The sequence below is a fragment of the Callithrix jacchus genome, chromosome 20 (genome assembly GCF_049354715.1).
Source record: "Callithrix jacchus isolate 240 chromosome 20, calJac240_pri, whole genome shotgun sequence".
Classification (NCBI taxonomy): Eukaryota; Metazoa; Chordata; class Mammalia; order Primates; family Cebidae; genus Callithrix; species Callithrix jacchus.
Genome location: NC_133521.1, coordinates 40134684 through 40154002, shown reverse-complemented (window position 1 = coordinate 40154002; position 19319 = coordinate 40134684). Strand labels below are relative to the sequence as shown.

At 41.8% G+C, this 19319-nt stretch overlaps 1 protein-coding gene across 1 annotated transcript in view; it reads right to left on the bottom strand.

The window, feature by feature from the left end:
• The window catches only part of CDH13 (cadherin 13), a 1362211-nt gene that overhangs the window by 1282581 nt on the left and 60311 nt on the right, over positions 1–19319 (bottom strand). Inside the window, exon 2 of the mRNA XM_078357844.1 lies at positions 11739–11839. Coding sequence (XP_078213970.1) covers positions 11739–11774 — 36 coding nt within the window. The 5' untranslated portion in view covers positions 11775–11839. The remainder of the gene's footprint in view (positions 1–11738; positions 11840–19319) is intronic.

Genomic DNA, 19319 nt, shown 5'->3' with positions numbered 1-19319 from the left:
CAGATATTCTTTCTTCTGCTTGGTCAATTCGGCTATTGAAACTTGTGCATGCTTCACGAAGTTCTCGTATTGTGTTTCTCAGCTCCTTTAATTCATTCATATTCCTCTCTAAGTTTTCCATTCTTGTTATCATTTCCTCAAATCTTTTTTCAAATCTTTTCTCAAGGTTCTTAGTTTCTTTGCATTGATTTAATACATGATCTTTTAGCTCACCAAAGTTTCTCATTATCCATCTTCTGAAGTCTAATTCAGTCATTTCATCACAGTCATTCTCCGTCCAGCTTTGTTCCCTTGCTGGTGAGGAGTTTTGGTCCTTTCTAGGAGGCGAGGTGTTCTGGTTTCGGGTGTTTTCCTCCTTTTTGCGCTGGTTTCTTCCCATCTTTGCGGATTTGTCCGCTGGTCGTCTGCGTAGTTGCTGACTTTTCGATTGGGTCTCTGAGTGGACACCCTGAATGTTGATGATGAAGTATTTCTGTTGCTTGGTTTTCCTTCTACCGGTCTAGCCCCTTCGCTGTACGAGTGCTGAGGTCCGCTCCAGACCCTGCTTGTCTGGGGTGCACCTCTAGCAGCTGTGGCACAGCGAGGGATGCTACCAGTTTCTTTTTCTGCTATCTTTGTCCCAGGATGGTGCCTGCCTAATGTCAGTCTTTTGGATATAGAGGGGTCAGAGAGCTGCTTGAGGAGACAGTTTGTACTTTATAGGGGTTTAATTGCTGAGCTGTGAGCTGTGTTGTTCATTCAGGGCTGTTAGGCTGCTATGTTTGATTCTGCTGCAACAGAGCTCATTAAAAAAACCCTTTTTTTTCTCAAATGCTGTGTTGGGGGGTTTGGGCTTTATTTTTGGATGTCCGTTGAGGTCCTGCCCAGCTAGGATGCAGACTAGCCACTGTTTGCCTGCCGAGGCTCCGCCCTGCTGTTGTGAGGCTCGCCCTGGCTCCGCTGTTCTGCTGTTCTCCGCCACGCCCTGCGGCGGAGTCTCTCTGTTGTAGCGGGTTGCCTCGGCAATGGCTGGCTGCGTCAGCAGTGGGCGTGTATCTCAGTAGGGACGGGTTGCCTCGGCAACGGCTGGCTGTGTCAGCAGTGGGCGTGTATCTCAGTAGGGACGGGTTGCCTCGGCAATGGCTGGCTGCGTCAGCAATGGGCGTGTATCTCAGTTGGGGCGGGTTACCTCGGTAATGGTGGCCGCCCCTCCCCCTCAGAGCGTCTCGGGCCGTCTGCACGGGGCTTGTTTGAAATCGCGGTTTTGTTCATCCCACTGGGCCAATCCTAACGCTCTGTTCCTGCAATCCCCTGGGCTGGCCCACTGTCCAAGTCTAGCTCAGTCTCAAGTCCAGCCCTCTCACGTCTCCGGTTGCCGGTTCAACGGGGCACCCAGACAAGTGCGCCCTGTGGGGAGTGCTGGGTAGGGCCGGCCGCCGCCACCCCGGCTGCCGGCTTCGCCAGGCGGAATATCTGCCTGGCGTCCCGCGTCTCCTCTTCACTTGGGAATTTCCCCGTTCCGTGAGCAACAAAGATCAGTCTGGAAATGCAGCTCAGACTCACCTCTCCGCAGACACAACGAGAACTCCAATCCTGGGTTGTTCTCACAGCGCCATCGAAAGTTCTTTTCTTTAAGGAGGTTTAATATTGGCCCCCACTCTCTTCTGGCTTGTAGGGTTTCTGCTGAGAGATCCGCTGTGACTCTGATCGGCTTTCCTTTGTGGGTAACCCAACATTTCTCTCTGGCTGCCCTTACCAATTTTTCCTTCATTTCAACCCTGGTGAATCTGGCAATTATGTGCCTTGGGTTTGCTGTTCTTGAGGAGTATCTTTGTGGTGTTCTCTGTATTTCCTGGACTTGAATGTTGGCCTGCCTTCCTAGGTTGAGGAAGTTGTCCTGAATAATATCCTGAAGAATGTTTTTCAGCTTGGATTCATTCTCTCTGTCACATTCAGGTACACCTATCAAATGTTCATTAGGTCTTTTCACATAGTCCCATATTTCTTGGAGGCTTTGTTCATTTCTTTTCACTCTTTTCTCTCTAATCTTACCTTCTTGTTTTATTTCATTGAGTTGATCTTCAATCTCTGATATCCTTTCTTCTGCTTGGTCAATTCAGCCATTGAAACTTGTGTATGCTTCATGAAGTTCCCATGTTGTGTTTTTCAGCTCCATCAAGTCATTTATATTCTTCTCTAAGTTGTTTATTCTCATTAGCATTTTCATCACACCTTTTTCAAAGTTCTTAGTTTCTTTGCATTGAGATAGAACATGTTCTATTTCTTTTTTTTTTTTTTTTTTTTTTTTTTTGAGACGGAGTTTTGCTCTTGTTACCCAGGCTGGAGTGCAATGGTGCGATCTCAGCTCACTGCAACCTCCACCTCCTGAGTTCAGGCAATTCCCCTGCCTCAGTCTCCTGTATAGCTGAGACTACAGGCACGCACCACCATGCCCAGCTAATTTTTTGTATTTTTAGTAGAGACGGGGTTTTCACCATGTTGACCAGGATGGTCTCGATCTCTTGACCTCGTGATCCACTCGCCTCGGCCTCCCAAAGTGCTGGGATTACAGGCATGAGCCACCGCGCCTGGCCCAAGATAGAACATGCTCTTTTAGCTCAGAGAAGTTTGTTATTACCCACCTTCTGAAGCCTTTTTCTGTTAATTCTTCAGACTCATTCTCCATCCAGCTTTGTTCCCTTGCTGGTGAGGAGCTGTGATCCCTTAGAGGAGGAGAGGTATTCTGGTTTTGAATGTTTTCATCCTTTTTGTGCTTGTTTCTTCCATCTTTGTGGATTTATCTACCTGTGGATTTTGCTGGTGGTGACTTTCAGACAGGGTCTCTGATTGGACATCCTTTTGGTTGACGATGAACTTATTTCTTTCTGTTTTTTAGTTTTCCTTCTAACAGTCAGGCCCCTCTACTATAGGACAGCTGGAGGTCCACTCCAGATCCTGCTTGCCTGGGGATCACCTGCATCAGCTGCAGAACAATAAGGGTTGCTGCTGGTTTCTTCTGATCTTTGTCCCAGAAGGATACCCACCAGATGTCAGCCTGAGTTCTCCTTTATGAGGTGTCTCTTTGGATATACAGGGTTTGGGAAACTGCCCGGGGAGACAGTCTGTCCCTTATAAGAGCTCAAGTACTGAGCTATGACCTCTGCTGTTCCATTCAGAGCTGCTGGGCACATAAGTTTAAGTCTGCTGCAGTGGAACTCATAACTGCCTTTTTTCCCCAGGTGCTCTGTCCTGGGAAGGTAGGGCTTTATTTATAAGTTCCTGACATACTGCTGCCTTTTTTCAGAGCTGCCCTGTCCAACAAGGAGGTAGCCTAGTCACAGTCTGCCAGCAGAGGCATTGCTGAGCTGCCATGGGCTCTGCCCAGCTGCTGTGTGAACTTCCTTGTGATTTTGTTTACAGAGGTTTAGTTAGAACTGCCTCAGTAATGGTGATCTGCCTCAGTAATGGCAGACTGTGTCTGTAATAGCAGACTGCCTCAGTAATGGAGGATTGCCTCAGTAATGGCGGACTGCCTCAGTAATGATGGACTGCCTCTGTAACAGTGGACTGCACCAGTAATGCTGGGCTGCCTCAGTAGTTGTGACTGCCTCAGTAATGGCAGATGCCCTTCCCCACACAGAGCTGGACCATCCTGGGTCCAGCTGTGCTTGCTCTGAAACTCTCAATCCAGAGTGTTTCAGATTGCTGGTGTTTGTGTGGGTGGGACCTGCCAAGCCCAATCACCTGGCTCCCTGTTTCAGCCCCATTTTGTTTTTTCAGTTGAATGGACAGCTCTGTCTCCCACGCTTTCCAGGCCCAGGTGAAACGGCCACCCAGATTTGTGTGAGTTTTTATGCAGAGACCCGCTGTGCCGGCTGAAACAGCTGTGCTGGAAACTCATGGCACTTTTCTGCCTGGGAATCTCCTGGTCTGTGGGCAGTAATAACTTGTTTGGAAATGCAGTCATCACTCACCCTCTGCGTTGTTCTCTCTGGAACTGCACTCCAGAGCTGTTCCTATTTGGCCATCTTGGATAGCTCTCCTGTTTGCATTTTTTTTGCAGAGATGGGATTTCACTATGTTGGCCAGGCTGGTCTTGAACTCCTGATCTCAAGGGATCCATCTGACTCAGCCTTCTACAGTGCTGGGATTACAGGTGTGAGCCATGGCACCTGGCCACAACTTGAATTCTTATAATAACTCTGTTGGGTAGACTAAGTATTCCTGCTATGGCAATGAGACTATCAAGAGGAAGCAAGGGAAGGCAACTGATCCAAAGCTGCAGAGGTAATAAGTGGTGTGGCTGGGATTCAAATCCAGGTTGTCTGATTCTAGAGCTTGTGTTCATAAGTACTGTGTTATAATATATTGTGGAGCTATGTGGAAGTAAACAAAACATTATGGGTGTGAAAAGTACATACAATATCATGGATTTTGCATTTCTTTTGGACTTAGATGGTTAGCTGAGGTGTTTGGTATGTATGATTTTGGGATGCCAAGATCTCTCTCCAGTTCTAATGCAGTAGAAATGAATTAGATTTTTGACCCAGGAACCTCAGATTATACCATCTTAGGCACCTGCCTGACTGACATGGGTCACAGTGGAAGCAAAGAGAAGCATGTGAGTGGTTCAGGGAAAATCTATCCCAACCACTTGCCAGGCTGCACAAAGCACATATACTCCATTGTAGAAGACAGATAATTATCTCACCATCTCCCTGAGTCTAGCCTGGACTCTGTAGGCACAGCGTACAATGATTTTCTGAATACTTATCATTTCATCACCAACTTCTCCATGTTGCATTCTTGCCAGAGGAGTTATAATCACACAAAAAATATGAAGTCTGCCGGGCATGGTAGCTCATGCCTATAGTTCCAGCACTTTGGGAGACCGAGGTGGATGGATCACTAGCTCAGGAGATTGAGACAATCCTGGCTAATAGAGTGAAACCCCATCTCTAATAAAAATACAAAATATTAGCCGGGCATGGTGGCAAGTGCCTGTAGTCCCAGCTAATCAGGAGGCTGAGGCAGGAGACTCGTTTGAATCTGGGAGGCAGAGGTTGCAGTGAGCCAATATCATGTCTCTGCACTCCAGCCTGGGCAACAAGAGCAAGACTCCATTTTAAAAATAAAAAAAAATTTCTTAAAAAAAAAAGTATGATGTTTAAATGAGGTGGTTTGAAGTGAAGCCTCAATTTGCCAGAAGTCTTTACTCCCGCTTTCATCATTGTTTCTCTACACACTTCTCTTCAAACTGGAATAGTAACCACCACAAAAAAAAGTTAGCAGATTTAGAGTTCCATGCTATGAAAGTTATGATTGCACTTGGCTGCAAAAAGGGGACTCAAGTGAACTCAACTAATCAACATGGCGAGCTACATGGCACATTGCTCCAATTTAGTTAATCACTCAGCCAGCTCCAGGCAAGACTTGAGTTCCTCATTGTAACACAAGAAAATAGACTTGGCTCCCACCACACACCACCCTGGATCTAATCTCAGCCTGCTGCTGATCAACAGCAGAACAACCACACATTTTCATCTGCACAACCTTTATGAGTATCTATCTATGGTTTGGTTCAGATCCAGGCACAGACTTGCATTAAAGGTTGAGATCGATGACTCAGAGCTTAGCTAGGAATGCAGGCGAGAAAATGAAGCTGTGAACTGGGAGAAGAACGTGTCTGAGGGTGAGAGGGAGAGACGGAAGCACCAAATGCTCAGACCCACATCCCAGCTCATCTGCCCCAGGAGCTCCCATTAAGCTGCGGTGCTCTGGGCAGCAGAGGGCACTATTAATACACTCTAAGTAACTGGCACACTTAAGGAAGAAACACGGGTTTAGAATAAGCTTGTGTGTGGCATTTGGGTGGGAAAGGTCATAAGATGATGGCTGTTGCCTTCAGTCTCTCTTGTTCTCAAATCCAAATACTAACAAGAATCTAAAGAAAGGCTGCAAGGTAAAACTAACTCTTGAGTGTAACTTCAAGTTTTTAGGATGTAAAGAATACACATACACAAATCCATGTTAAATAGAAAGATCACTAAATACCTTGCATGCATTATCTTATTTAATCTACAACCCTGTGTGAGCAGGGACTGTCATTATCTCCATTTCATACTTAAGAAAACTGATACCCAGAGAGGTCAAGTGACTTGCCCCAAGTTAACAACTCGTAAGTACGGAACTGGAATCTAAGCCAACTTCAGATGGCAAAGTCCATGCTTCTAACCTCCATGCTATACTTTTTCACAGACATCTTGCCCATAACGTAAGAGGAAAACATCAACTCCTTAACCACCAATGGAAATGGAAGGTGAAGTGAACTCCATGTTGTTACTACGTCTGTGCTTCAGAAGTTAGGAAAGGCAAGGATACCTAAACCCTGGCTTCCTCCACTAGCCAGCTCCTCACTTTATTTTGACAAAAGTTGTGGGCTAAAAAGTAGATGGCTTTGTCAAAGGTTAAACAGTCTCCAGATTCTGAAAATCTGCCTGTAGCCCAAGAGTTTTCACCTTAATGCCAACCAAAAGGTGCAGAACCAATCAGGGTTTTGAGGTTACTGATCACAGAAACAAAGACAGGCCATGCTTAGAAAATCAAAGGGGTTTATTTGGAGGAAACTGGTGACTTGCTGAGCTAAAGGGGACTTGAGAGAAGTACAGAAAGAGGGACACCAGAAGTACACCATCATCATAATGGCCAATCCCTTTGGAAACAGCCTTTGTCTGTCACTGGCCTAGCTTGGACCCTGTGCCTACTCCTGTAGTGAGTGGGAGGAAAGGGTGGACAGTCTGTGCATTCTGCTATATACAAGGGCTTCATAAAATGGTAGAAATTTCCTAAAATAAATATGGGGGCTTTTTCCTGAAAAGAAAAAGAAGTAGACTAAATGTTAGACAAGCAAAAGTAATTAAGGACCATGGCAGATACCTCTAAATGGCCCAATTTCTCAGGAAGCCAGAGTTAGGAGTTGTTCATCATTTGATCCATCTCTACCTAGACAATCTAGCACAGAACATGGCACCTAGTAAATGCTTAATAAATGATGAAAGTACACATTAACCAACAAACCAACAAACTCAATGACGAGCAAATGGAATCAATGAAAGAAGCAGACTTCATAGGTAGTTGACTTTCTAGAGATATAACCAATGTGAACTCACGATCCTCCCACCTATAAAACAGTCTACTTTGGAACTCTTACTATACTTACTTTCTGGACCTTCCTGAAGGATTGCTCTGGCTAATATCACTAATCCTGTTCCCATAAAGTATGTGGATGAAGATACAGAGGCCATTTGTCTTGGTACTCTCAGTGTTCAAAGTGCACTGCAATTCTCTAGTTCCGTTCCTTTCCTAGGGATGACAAATACATGGAGTGTGTGCACCCCCATCCTCCCCACACTGCATGTCCAGGACACACCTTGTTCATGGATCATGACATTCATCCTAGCGAGCCCAGACATCCAGGAACAATTCATCAGGCTGGACCCACAAGGTAAAACCCACTTATTATGCCTGACTCAAGATATCTGGAATCACTACTTCAGCACACAGCCAAGTGATGACCAGCTCATGCCTGACTACCTTCGCAGATGGGAAAGATGACCTCATGGAGGCAGCATATTCCAGCTTCAGAACTCTGTTAGAGTTTTTTCCTTTAGGGACACTTCTGGGTGAACACAGAGATCGCACACCTGGGCCTGCTGTGACTGCCTCCTCCACAATTTTTATGAAATACTCCTGAAGATACAAACAACATACTGCAGCTGCCCCTTGTAGAAAAAAAAATGACAAAAATCCTCGGGGAATTTTTACTAACTGTATTGATGACAAGGATGGATGGAAAGGCACATTTTTTTATATACACACCATATGTACTACCCTTTCATTCATAACAGTATAAATGACCCCCCTGAACACACATAAAAGTGGGGGATACTCCAGCCCCTTACTCCATTAAATTTTACTTCACCCCCTTATTCCTATACCTCCCAGGAAAGAAATGGAAGCCAACCTGCAGGAACACCCTTCTGAGATACCCAGAACTAGGGTCAGGGAGGTCCCTTTCTCCTTTCCCATCAATGATTCTTCTTTACCTCCATTCATTTTAAGAAAATGACATTGGCATGTGCTCTGATGATAATTAGGGTTGATTCTGAGACACTTCATTATCTAAGGAAAGGTTCTCTTGTTAGGAATGTGGTGTCTCATGCCCACATTGTACAATGAAAAACGACAAAAAGGGTCTTTTGTAGTTGAGAAACCAAGCTGAAGGAAGAAGATTCCTCCTCATTGCAGTAGAGCTGTAGTAAAGCTACCTGCCTACTGAGCATGAAAAGAGAGTTTGTGTATGTACACATCACGAAGATCTCATAGGAGAGGAAGAAGCCAATACCCGTAGGGTGTTCTTCCCAGTCCCTTGAGAAGACATCCCTTACCCTATAAGGAAAGGCCAATACGATCACACCAATACAATTCCTAGAGCAAAGAGGTCACTCACAAAATAATGTGTTGAGCAAATGAATAAGAGAATGACCAAATGAATGAATGATAAAATGAACACACTTAAAAGGAGAACAGGCATAGAACAAAGAAAAACATGTCTTTCAAAATTGTATTCTTTCAGAAATGAGCAGAGCATGGGCTGTGCAGAGTTAGGTCAGGGAGCTGCAGTGAAGGACAGGTGGAAATGATGAGAGAGATACAATGCTGAATTCACTACTAAAGCTCAATGGGAATCCAGATACTCAATAGCATAACTCAGATCCTCCTTGGAGGCAGGGAATAGCAGAGAGGAAAATGTGAAAATTCAATCAGTATATGTCTGCAGAACAGAGGGGATTCTACAGGGACAAGGAAGCTGGGTCTGTTCCTGGGGGTGCCCTGCCTCCCATCACTCAGACGTCTATGTGCAAATGTCACTTCCTTGGAGATGCCTTCCCTGACTATCTGAAATAGAGCCTCTCTTTTGCTCCCTGTTTATATAATACACTGTGCTTTGCTTCACATTTATTTATACATATTTGTGGTCTGTCTCCCTTACTGGAAGTTCCACAGGGGCAAGGTCCTTATCGGCCCACAGCTCAATTCACACCTACAATGCTGGGCATGTAGGAGGCACTTAATGAGTATTCGTTACATGGATGCATGAATAAACAAGGGAAAAAATTATTATAACCAAACATGGTTTACTATTTCAGAGCAAGGGTGGCTTCATAATAGGAAATCAACGATACAATGCATCATGTCAGTAGATAAACTTGTGATCATCTCACAGTCTTGTCATCTTACCAAACGACAAATATGACCATGCCACTTTCTTATCCAAACCCCATCAATGCTTCCCATTGCTTCTGGAACAAAGATTCAAATCATGGCGCCCTATGGTCTGGCCCCTGCCTCTCCTGAACCTTATGTTCCAAGACGTGTTCTCCTTCAACTTGTTAACGTTAACGTTAACAAGTGTGGTCCTTATGCCTGGGAAACGCCTCCTTTTCTCCCAACTCACCCCTATTCTACCTGGGTCTCTCTGAATTGAACAAAAGTTCTCCTAGTAAAGGTTCTTTGAACACTGTGGACCTCTCTGACCAGGCACATATCACATTTGATATTTTATATTTATTTGGGTAGTTATTTGATCAATATCTCTCTCCTCCAGTCTGTTGGCTCTCAGAGAGTGATAGCCAATCTTTTGATATTTGGTATTGTAGACAATCTTGGACCATAGGAACTGTTAAATTATTTTCTGAAAGAAGAAAAACTGTTCCAGCTTTCTTGGCTTCTACTAAAATACAAAACTTAAAGCCTCACCCATGTACGGTTTGCTAAGGCAAAGTGGTGCGGACATTCATATTTCTTGATACAGCCCTATTATATGACTATACAACAATGACAGAGGCTTAAAAGCCTCTGTTAGATTGGAGGATTTCTATTTTCCAATATGGTGCCATTAAACTACATTGTCTCCAATTTTATTCTTATGTACTTATATTCCCAGACTCCAGGGTAAAATGTTATGCTTATACCTACTAAACTTCCTCTTCTTAAACTAAGCACAATATTTTATCCATTTTAGGATCTTTCTGAATCTAATTTTCTCAAATTACATGTTTCTTATCATTCTTAGGCTCATGTCACCCACAATTAGTTTCTTCTAAATTATTGATGAGTGCTGTAGAATTACAGTGATGATTATAAGGATAGCTATCATTTTCTGAGTTCTTACTTAAAAGCACTGGATCCAGGCAGTCCATTCGCACATTGGCTCCTTTCACCTTCATAATGACACTATGAGGTCGATGTTCCATCTCAGTCTTTAGAGATGGTGAATCTGTAGAGCTGCACAGTTACCTTGTCCAAGATCTCACAGCTCTTAAGTTGAAGGACAAGGATTTATTTGTTTATTTTTATTTTATTTTTGAGACAGAGTCTCACTCCATTGCCCAAGCTGGAGCACAATGGTATAGTCTTGGCTCACTGCAACCTCTGCCACCCAGGTTCAAGCGGTTCTCCTGCATCAGCCTCCTGAGTAGCTGGGATTACAGGCACCTGCCACCGTACCCGGCTAATTTCTGTATTTTTAGTAGAGACAGGGTTTCACCATATTGGCCAGGCTGGTCTTGAACTCCTGACCTTGTGATCCACCTGCCTCTGCCTCCCGAAGTGCTGGGATTATAGGTGTGAGCCACTGCGCCTGGCCAGAACAAGAATGTAAACTTAGATGTTTATGCCCCAAGACTCTTTACATTCCTTTAGTGTTTTTCAAATTTTTCTCAGCCATGAAGTCCATTGTTTCAGCTAAATCATACACAAAAGCATGCACACCAGCTAAAATCAGAGTGAATTTCTGCCTAACACAGCTTCGAAATCACTAAAGCACTTCAGGCTGATCTTCACCAAAGAAAGTGTTAAGTCAGAAGCCTCGATAAACTCCTTAAAAGCCCCTGTTAGAGTCATAATAGTCAATTGCTCTAGATCATTCTAGAATATTCTAAAACATTCTAGAAAGTTTATTCTAAAATGCTCTAGAAAGTCTGTACTTATGGAAACATTCTGTTTCACACTATCCAATATGATAATCACTAGGCACATGGGCTGTTGAACAATAGAAATGTAGCTAGTGTAATTGAGAAACTGAAAAGTTAATTTACATGTACATTTAAGCTGAAATCACCACACATGTCTACTATTATACCAGACAATGCATTTCTACAAATTATGAGTTGACTTTATTATACCAGCCTCTATCCTATTCTTACTATCTCCAAAACACAACAGGAATAAAAATGTGATCTCAGGCATTTAGAAATCTGGCACAGAATACTCACTAAAGAACCGAAGTCAGATAGAGGCCATGTCACTAGATATGGCCAAAGAACTCTGAGTGTGACACATGGCTCTTTCAGGCTGAGGCATTTAAGACTTAGTGTGCCTGAACACACTTCTCCTCCCTGGCAGATCAAGTGTTCTAGAAAACATAACTAGAAAGATGTGAGAAGGCACTTCACAGGGGAGATAAGCCTTGTTTTACTTAATCCACCGAGATGTCAGAGTTAATTGTCACAGCAGCAGCCTGTTGTCCAGGCTGACTAACACATGATAACAAAGAGAACACTTTGAATTCTTGGCAAAATAAGAGCAAGAAAGCAGCAGCAGAAGCACAATTCAGAGGAGTGGGGAACCAAAGGCAATAGACCAAGGTGAGCCAGAAATAAATTCCACTAACAGTAGCACTTATTTTTTTGCCTTACCCTGGTGGAGAAAAGAGGCATTTTTACAATAAGCATCCTCCAGGTTCATGGTGGCAGGTAGTTAGGAACGGTAATCTCTGTTCTGTTATCATACAGCTTGCCTGTAAAGAAAAGTCGTCCACATTAAGCACCATTTTGCTGCTTTCCTTGGGAAACAGACTTAATTAAATTATGTTACATAAGTGGAGATTACAAAATCTGCATTAGCAATGATTCTTCTGAAAGTCCTACATCCTGGGATCTGTCACTTGGAAATTGTTTAATGAGGCCTATGTGGACCTTTGGTATTGGGAGAAATGTGGGAAATAGACATTTATGGCCACAGCTTCTCAGACAGGACGCTTTTTTTTTTTTTTTTTTTTTTGGCTAGAGGTAATTTCTGATGGTAATGATGATTCTGCTAAGCCCCATCAGTTCTCTCTCTTTCCCAGCCTGAAAAGTCAGTGCCCAGTTAGACATCATTAGTTAAGATCCACTAAACTTTTTGCTAAAAATGTGCATTCATTCAATAAATAGCTACAGAATATCTTTTCTCCCAGCTTTGTAAGCCATTCAGGGATTTCTTTGTGGGAATTTCTTTGGTCAGAACATAATCTGCACATCCACTGTTATCTCCCAGCCCCTCAATAGTGCAGGAAATCATGAATTGTAATTCTCAATGTCACAGCCTCATGAGAGTTGCAGAGCCTTGAGGACAGCATACCACCATGTAGTGATGGAGCCAGCTTTGCGCCACATAGACCAGCTGTGAATTCTGGCTGTGCCACCTGCCAGAGCTGTGACTGTGGGTAAATGAGTTATTTTCCCTGTGGCTCAGTGCAGTGAATACTGAAGATGTTGCCTAAAACTCCTTGAATAATCCCCTTAATCGGTTGGGTGTGTCCATGTCCCTACTTCAGCACGCTTTCACCTCATGTTCTTCAGAAGATCACCTCTGGACTTCTGGAGCCACGTTGCTCAAACAGACAGACAGTTTGGGAGTTTATGACCCCAGGGTAGCAGCTGTGGTCAACGACTGGTGCAGGAATATCAATGTCCAGCAGCCTCACCTACACACAGGATAACCTCTGCTGTGCAATTTACCTCCAGAGCTCCTGCACAGGTTCAGCCTGAGGCTGGGTCTTGACTCAAAATCTCACCCTGTTTTCCTGCCCGATACTAGTTTCTTGGGGGAATACTTTCTTTGCCATACTAGTTTCCTGGGGGAATACTTTCTCTTTTTATATAATAATAAAGTTTTCTTTTTAGAGTAGTTTTTATGTACAGAAAAATTTGCAAAGATAGTACAAGGGTCCCCATATACTCCACATCCAGTTTCCTCTATTATCAACATATTTCATTAATAGGATACATTTGTCACAATCATGGACTCAATATTGATAGATAATTATTAAGTAAAGGCCATAGTTTATTCTGATATCCTTAATTTTTCCCTAATGTTCTTTTGTTGCTCCAGGGTTCCATCCAGAATCCCACATGTCATTTAGTTATCAAGCCTCCCAAGGCTCCTCTTCGCTGTGACATTTTCCCAGGCTTTCTTCATTTGGGACCAGTTTTGAGGTGTACTAGTCCATTACCTGGTAGAATGCACCTCATCGAAATTTGCCTAATATATTTCTCATGATTAAGCTAAAGGTGTGGATTTGGGAAAAGAAGACCGCTGAAAGTATCATTTTAATTACAATATATAATGACTACACACTCTCCAAAGTTACTCTCCTCCCCACTCTCCATACTGTATTTCTGTAAGGAAATCACTACTTGTAGCCCACATCTAAGGAGTAGGGAATTACTATATACTTCCTCACAAGTGAAGTATCTATGTACATTTTGGAATTCTTCTACATGGGAGGTTTGTCTCTTCTCTATTAATTTTGTTCAAATCAATATAAACTCATCAATATTTACTTTATACTTCAAGCTGTACTACGATATACACCAGTTTTTGCACCAATTGTTCCATCTTGGGACACTGAGAACTCTTTCAGTTGGATTTTGTGCCACTCAGCATACCACCATCTAATTTTTATTTCCATCACTGCCTCATTTTCTGGCACAAGATCCTGTGGAGCTCATTTATGTAATGCTACTCAAGTTCTATAATCAGCAATTTCTTTAGGTTACTTTTATTTGAATCTGGTATTAGAAGCCAATTTATTTCAGTTACTTTTATTTGAAAATGGTATTAGAAGCCAAGATCTGGGTGTTACATGGCTACTGGGGTGTCATTATCCCTCAATTGACAGAGCAACATAGACAGGCTATATTGAATTAGATAAATCTCCATTGAGGAGCATTCTACCAGACAATAGACCAGTACACCTCAAAACTCATCATCCAAAACATATTTTTAAAATAGATATATCAGTATGTACGTATATATGCATACATATATGCATGCATACCTGTGTATATATACTAATCTCTGTATATACATATATACACATATCTATTGAAATATTAAGCTAAACATGTTCCTTCTACTGTCTCTGACTCTAATTCACTATCTGATGAATCATTCTAGCCATCTTTCTTTGCTTGTCTATAACCTTCAGCACCAACAGTGAGAATGATGGCTTCCACCATCTGTCACCTATTAACTTATTCATTTACACTCTACATGTATAGAGATTTCAGAGTTGTTAACCCACACTTCTATGGGAAACAGTTTTATCAACTACAGCACAGTGCTTATGTGCTTAATCTTACAGACTCCACTCTACAAAGTATCTTGCTTGAATTTGATTGAGATTACATTGAATATTATAGATTATGTTGGGAAGAAATGACATCTTAAAAACAGTCTTTCAATCCACAAACACATAACTCGATCCATTTACATCGTCTTTGATTTCTTTTATCAGTGTTTTACAGTTTTCCACATATAGAGTTTGTACTTATTTTGTTTACATTGAAACACTTCATTTAAAAAATTTTAATGCTTTTGTAAATGAACCTTGTATCTCACAACCTTTGTAAAGTCACTGATTAGTCCCAGGAGTCATTTTTCTTTTACATGGATTATTTGGAATTTTCAGACAATCAGATCATCTATGAATAAAGAGTTTTATTTTTCCCTTCCAGCATATGTATCTTTTATTTCATTTTTTTTTGTTTTGTTTCATGGCAGTAGCTATAATTTTCAGTACATACTGAAAAGAGTGGTAAAAAAAAAAAATTCTTGCCTTATTCTTTTGAAGGACCATGGCCAATTTCCTACCTTAAGTATGATATCAGCTGTAAACAACTTGTGTATATGCTGTATTATGTATTAAGTTGAACAAGTTTCCCTCCATTCCTAGTTTAGTTTTTTATTATAAATGTGTGTTGAATTTTGTCAGCTGCTTTTTGTTCATCAGTTGATATTACCATATAATTTTGCTTCTTTAGCCAATTGATATAATGGATTACGATAATTAATTTTTGAAAGTTGAACCAGCCTTGCATACTTACAATAAATTCTATTTGGTTGTGGTGTAATTTTTTATAGATTTTTAGATTTTATTTGCTAATACTTCATTGAGGATTTTTGTTCTTAAGAGATATTAGGTCTGCAGTTTTCTTTTCCTGTAATGTCTTTATCCAGTTTTGGTATTAAGGTAGTGCTGCTCTCATAGAATGTGTTCGAGAGGGTTTCATTTACATCTGCTTGAATTTTTTGGAAGAAGTTCTAAAGTATTGGTAACTTTTTTTTTAAAATAAACCACATGAATCTAGTCTCAGGAGATGTCTCTGAGACACACAACCCAAGATATCATTGCCTCATCTGTAAAATGGTAATGATAATGGCTTCTTCCTCGTAGGGTTGTCTTGAGATCATACAAGTTAATATAGCAGATGCTCTCGCACCCCACCCAAGCCCCTTTACTAGTCAAGTAAAGTTGCTACGAACTCTGGCTGCTAACAGCTCACAGCTGCTTTCCATTTACATCACAAGCCCTTAGAGGACAAAAACTGTTTCATCTGGAAAGAAACACCATTCACCAGGGGCGGCCAACAGTTTGTGACTAGCAATCCCCTTGCCTGAAGTAGCAGGGACAATGTCATGGGGCAAATTGTGCCCCTAGTACCCCCACAGATCAGGCCAAGACTAGACTTTACCTGTAATTACATCCTTACTTGGCATTTCCCTTCCCTATCCCGATCCCCCTTGTCCCTCAGTTTTTTCTTAAGGGCAATCTCTCAATAAATGGCATGTACTTAAATCCCTGATCAGACCTGACCTCTGGGACACTAAACTAGGGCAATTAGCAAACAGGAGCAGTCCTGGGAAAATAAATGAGTTTAATGAGGTGTCACTGCCAGTTGATGGACAACAAGGATTCCCATGATTAAAGTGATGTAGAATACTGATCACCCCGGATGAGTGGGGAAGATGCAACTGTAGACTTTCACATGCGATGAGTTGAAACAGGCTACCACCAGTCTGGTAGCTCACACCTATAATCCCAGCACTTTGGGAGGTCAAGGAGGGTAGATCACGTAAGGTTAGGAATTTGAGACCAGACAGGCCAACATGGTGAAACCCATCTCTACTAAAAATACAAAAATTAGCCAGGTGTGGTAGTGCGTGCCTGTAATCCTAGCTACTGGGGAGGCTAAGGTGCAAGAATCACTTGATCCCCAGAGGCGGAGGTTGCAGTGAGCGAAGATCATGCCACTGCACTCCAGCCTGAGCAACAGAACAAAACTCCTTTGCAAAAACAAAACAAAAACAAAAACAAGCAAACAAACGAAAAAAGAAACAGGCTACCAGTGGTAGGGAATGCACTATGTCATGCAATATGACTGGTGTTTGAGAAGTGAGGGGCAGTGGCAGATAGTATGCACAAGGACAGCAGAATTGAGTGGTTATTGCTAAAAACAACTTTTGTTGATGTTTTGATGACAGAAAATGACAGAGAGAAAATGAATTTTCAAATCCCAGGAAAAAATAACCTGGAAAGTAACAATGGAAATTCTTTGGATTCTCATCCAGATTATCCTATGATGCTCTAGGAAGCCATGTCACCTACGGGGGTTTCCCCAAATGACCCTCTGACCTGTATATGAATGACATCAAAATTTCTAGCTGCTAAAACAAACATATTAAAAAAGAATTGGTCAAGTCAGTCATTCAGCCTTATGGATGGATGTTGAAGAATCTTTGACTTTACAAAGTGTGAGTTTTGTCAAAGAGAGAGTTCTGCTATCACGGGGCTTACAACTTTTCCCAATTCAATTAATTGGAAACTTGCAGAAAAGCAAATGCTGTAAAATAAAAGACTCGAACATCTGGGACCCCATGTACAATCCAGTGGAAATCACTAATATGATGCAGTCACAGCTTGTGGATGGGAATTTTAAGAGCCTTTGTTTCTAAGAACTCCTGCTCAGAGAGAGTGTGGCTTCTATTTATACCTAGTACACAATGCACATTTAGGTGGTGGTTCTTCTTAGAATGCAATTCAGTGAGGCATCCCCAGAGTATTCCTTTGATAGAAATATATTTATCAAGTACCTCTTTTGGGGCAGACACTGTGTTGAGGTACAGCGTTGAACAGAGTAGACACAGGTAATGTCTATCCTCAGAGAACCTAGTGTCTAGCTTCATTTAAAAAAACTCATGGCCCAGCAAGACAGCATCATGGAGAAAAGGTTCTCCCAACAGGACATGTGATGTTAAGCCAAATGACACAGTTGGCCTGAAGTACCCTCACCCTCATTCTCCCTGTAGGGTTCTCCATTAGCCACTCAACTACAAGCAAGGGGCCAGGAGCCTGGGTGGTGCAGTTTGTAGCCTCCAAAGCACTGAATAGCAAGAAGGGAGCAGAGTGTACCTCCAGGGCAATGAAAGAACGGCACACAGCCATGACCCAGTGATGATGAATAACTATTATCTCAGCAAACTACTCCCCTCTGACAATACAGGCTGCCCCAGGATACTCTCATGGTGTCACTTGTATATAATTTTTCTCTCACTTAATTTTAAACCAAAAAATCTGCTCTAATCGATAGGACTAATTTGTGTCTTCCTATATATATAGCTTCTTGGAGGATAATGCTCATTCCATTTCTCCTTCTATGTGACCTAGTTCTTTGGACAAAATTACTCCCTTTGAGAACTCTTGAATTCCTAAAAGATCCTATTTAGCCTTTTGGTATAAAAATATTTTTAGAGATAAGATCTGTAAAATCCCAATTTGACTGCCAATTTGTGTCCGGAGCCACTTTCAAGTGAAAGCTCATGAGATTGTTGAAGAAAAAACAATTTAACAATGGTAAATCTATGCCTAAAGGGTAATGATGCATGATCAGAATTGTCACTATTAAGTGCTCATTCGGTACCCCCCAAAAGAGAACCTTTATCTCATAGGACAACCTTGACAGCAACAAGTTCTAACGGGGAGGAGATGTTGTGGTAATACGATGCCAATGGTATTAACAACACTAATAACACTAGAGTGTATTTTTCAAGTGCTTATACAAAGTGCCTGACACCATACTCAGCCCTTTATACATACTATTTCCTTTAATATTCTATTGATAGCATTAATGTTCACTTTATATACATCCCATTCAATACTCCAATGGCTTTTATTATTATACGTTTGTATTTTGTACATTTAATTGGACCCAATACTTACTTAGTTGCTATTATTTCAACATTTTTATTCACATAATTTTATGCATTTGTATACCTTTCATCTAATTTAATACTAAATTATTATCCTAGGATTTTCATACATATTATTTTATACTTTCTATTGCATGAAGTATTCAAATTGCTATTATCATTCCAGCTTTACAGTCTAGGGAGTATGAGCCATCACTCAGAGTCATAAAGCTGATGAGCAGCGGAGCTGAGTTGAAACAGTCTGTCTCTCTCTCTCCAACACAAATCAAGTGCCTCCCTCCAACTGGAATAGCTGACGTGCAGAAATCCTCACTACATGCCAAGGCCAAGTACTGTGCGAACTATCCTCGTATGCACTTTTTGCATTTGATCTTCACTGCAGCCCTATGAGGTGGGTTCTATTTTCACTCTCTATTTTGGGGATCTCAAAAAATGGCACCCAGACAAGTTATGGTAATTAAGGGAGACGTCTACTATCCAGACATCTGCTAGGAATCTAATTCAGCTAAAAATAGAGGGTCTGGAGAGTTGCTACGTTGGAGAGTGTTTCAACCTCTCAGCACCAATGAACCAGTAAGGCAACCTGTGACTGAGGACTTAGCCCTTAGCCTGGATTCTAAAAGAAAGGCATCAGTAGTGACAGAGGGGCAGTAGGCCATAAAAAGGCAACTCTATTTTCTTGAGAGTTTTAATAATAAGAGAAGAAAAAAAAACAGCACTGGAAAGGAAAGCAAAAACAAAACAAAAAATGACTTTGCTAAGAAATTAGATTCTTTTACGAATGTGGTATCAGAGTCCCATGGTTGTAAGTGACAAGAGGTGACTCTAGCTTCTTGAAAAAACAACTACAAAGAAGATAAAAGTATAATTGTCTACTTCACACAGGGAAAGTATGGGCAAGACATTTGATAGACTAAATCGTTACATGACTTGAAAGGCTGGGAGATTCTGAAGGAGGATTGCAG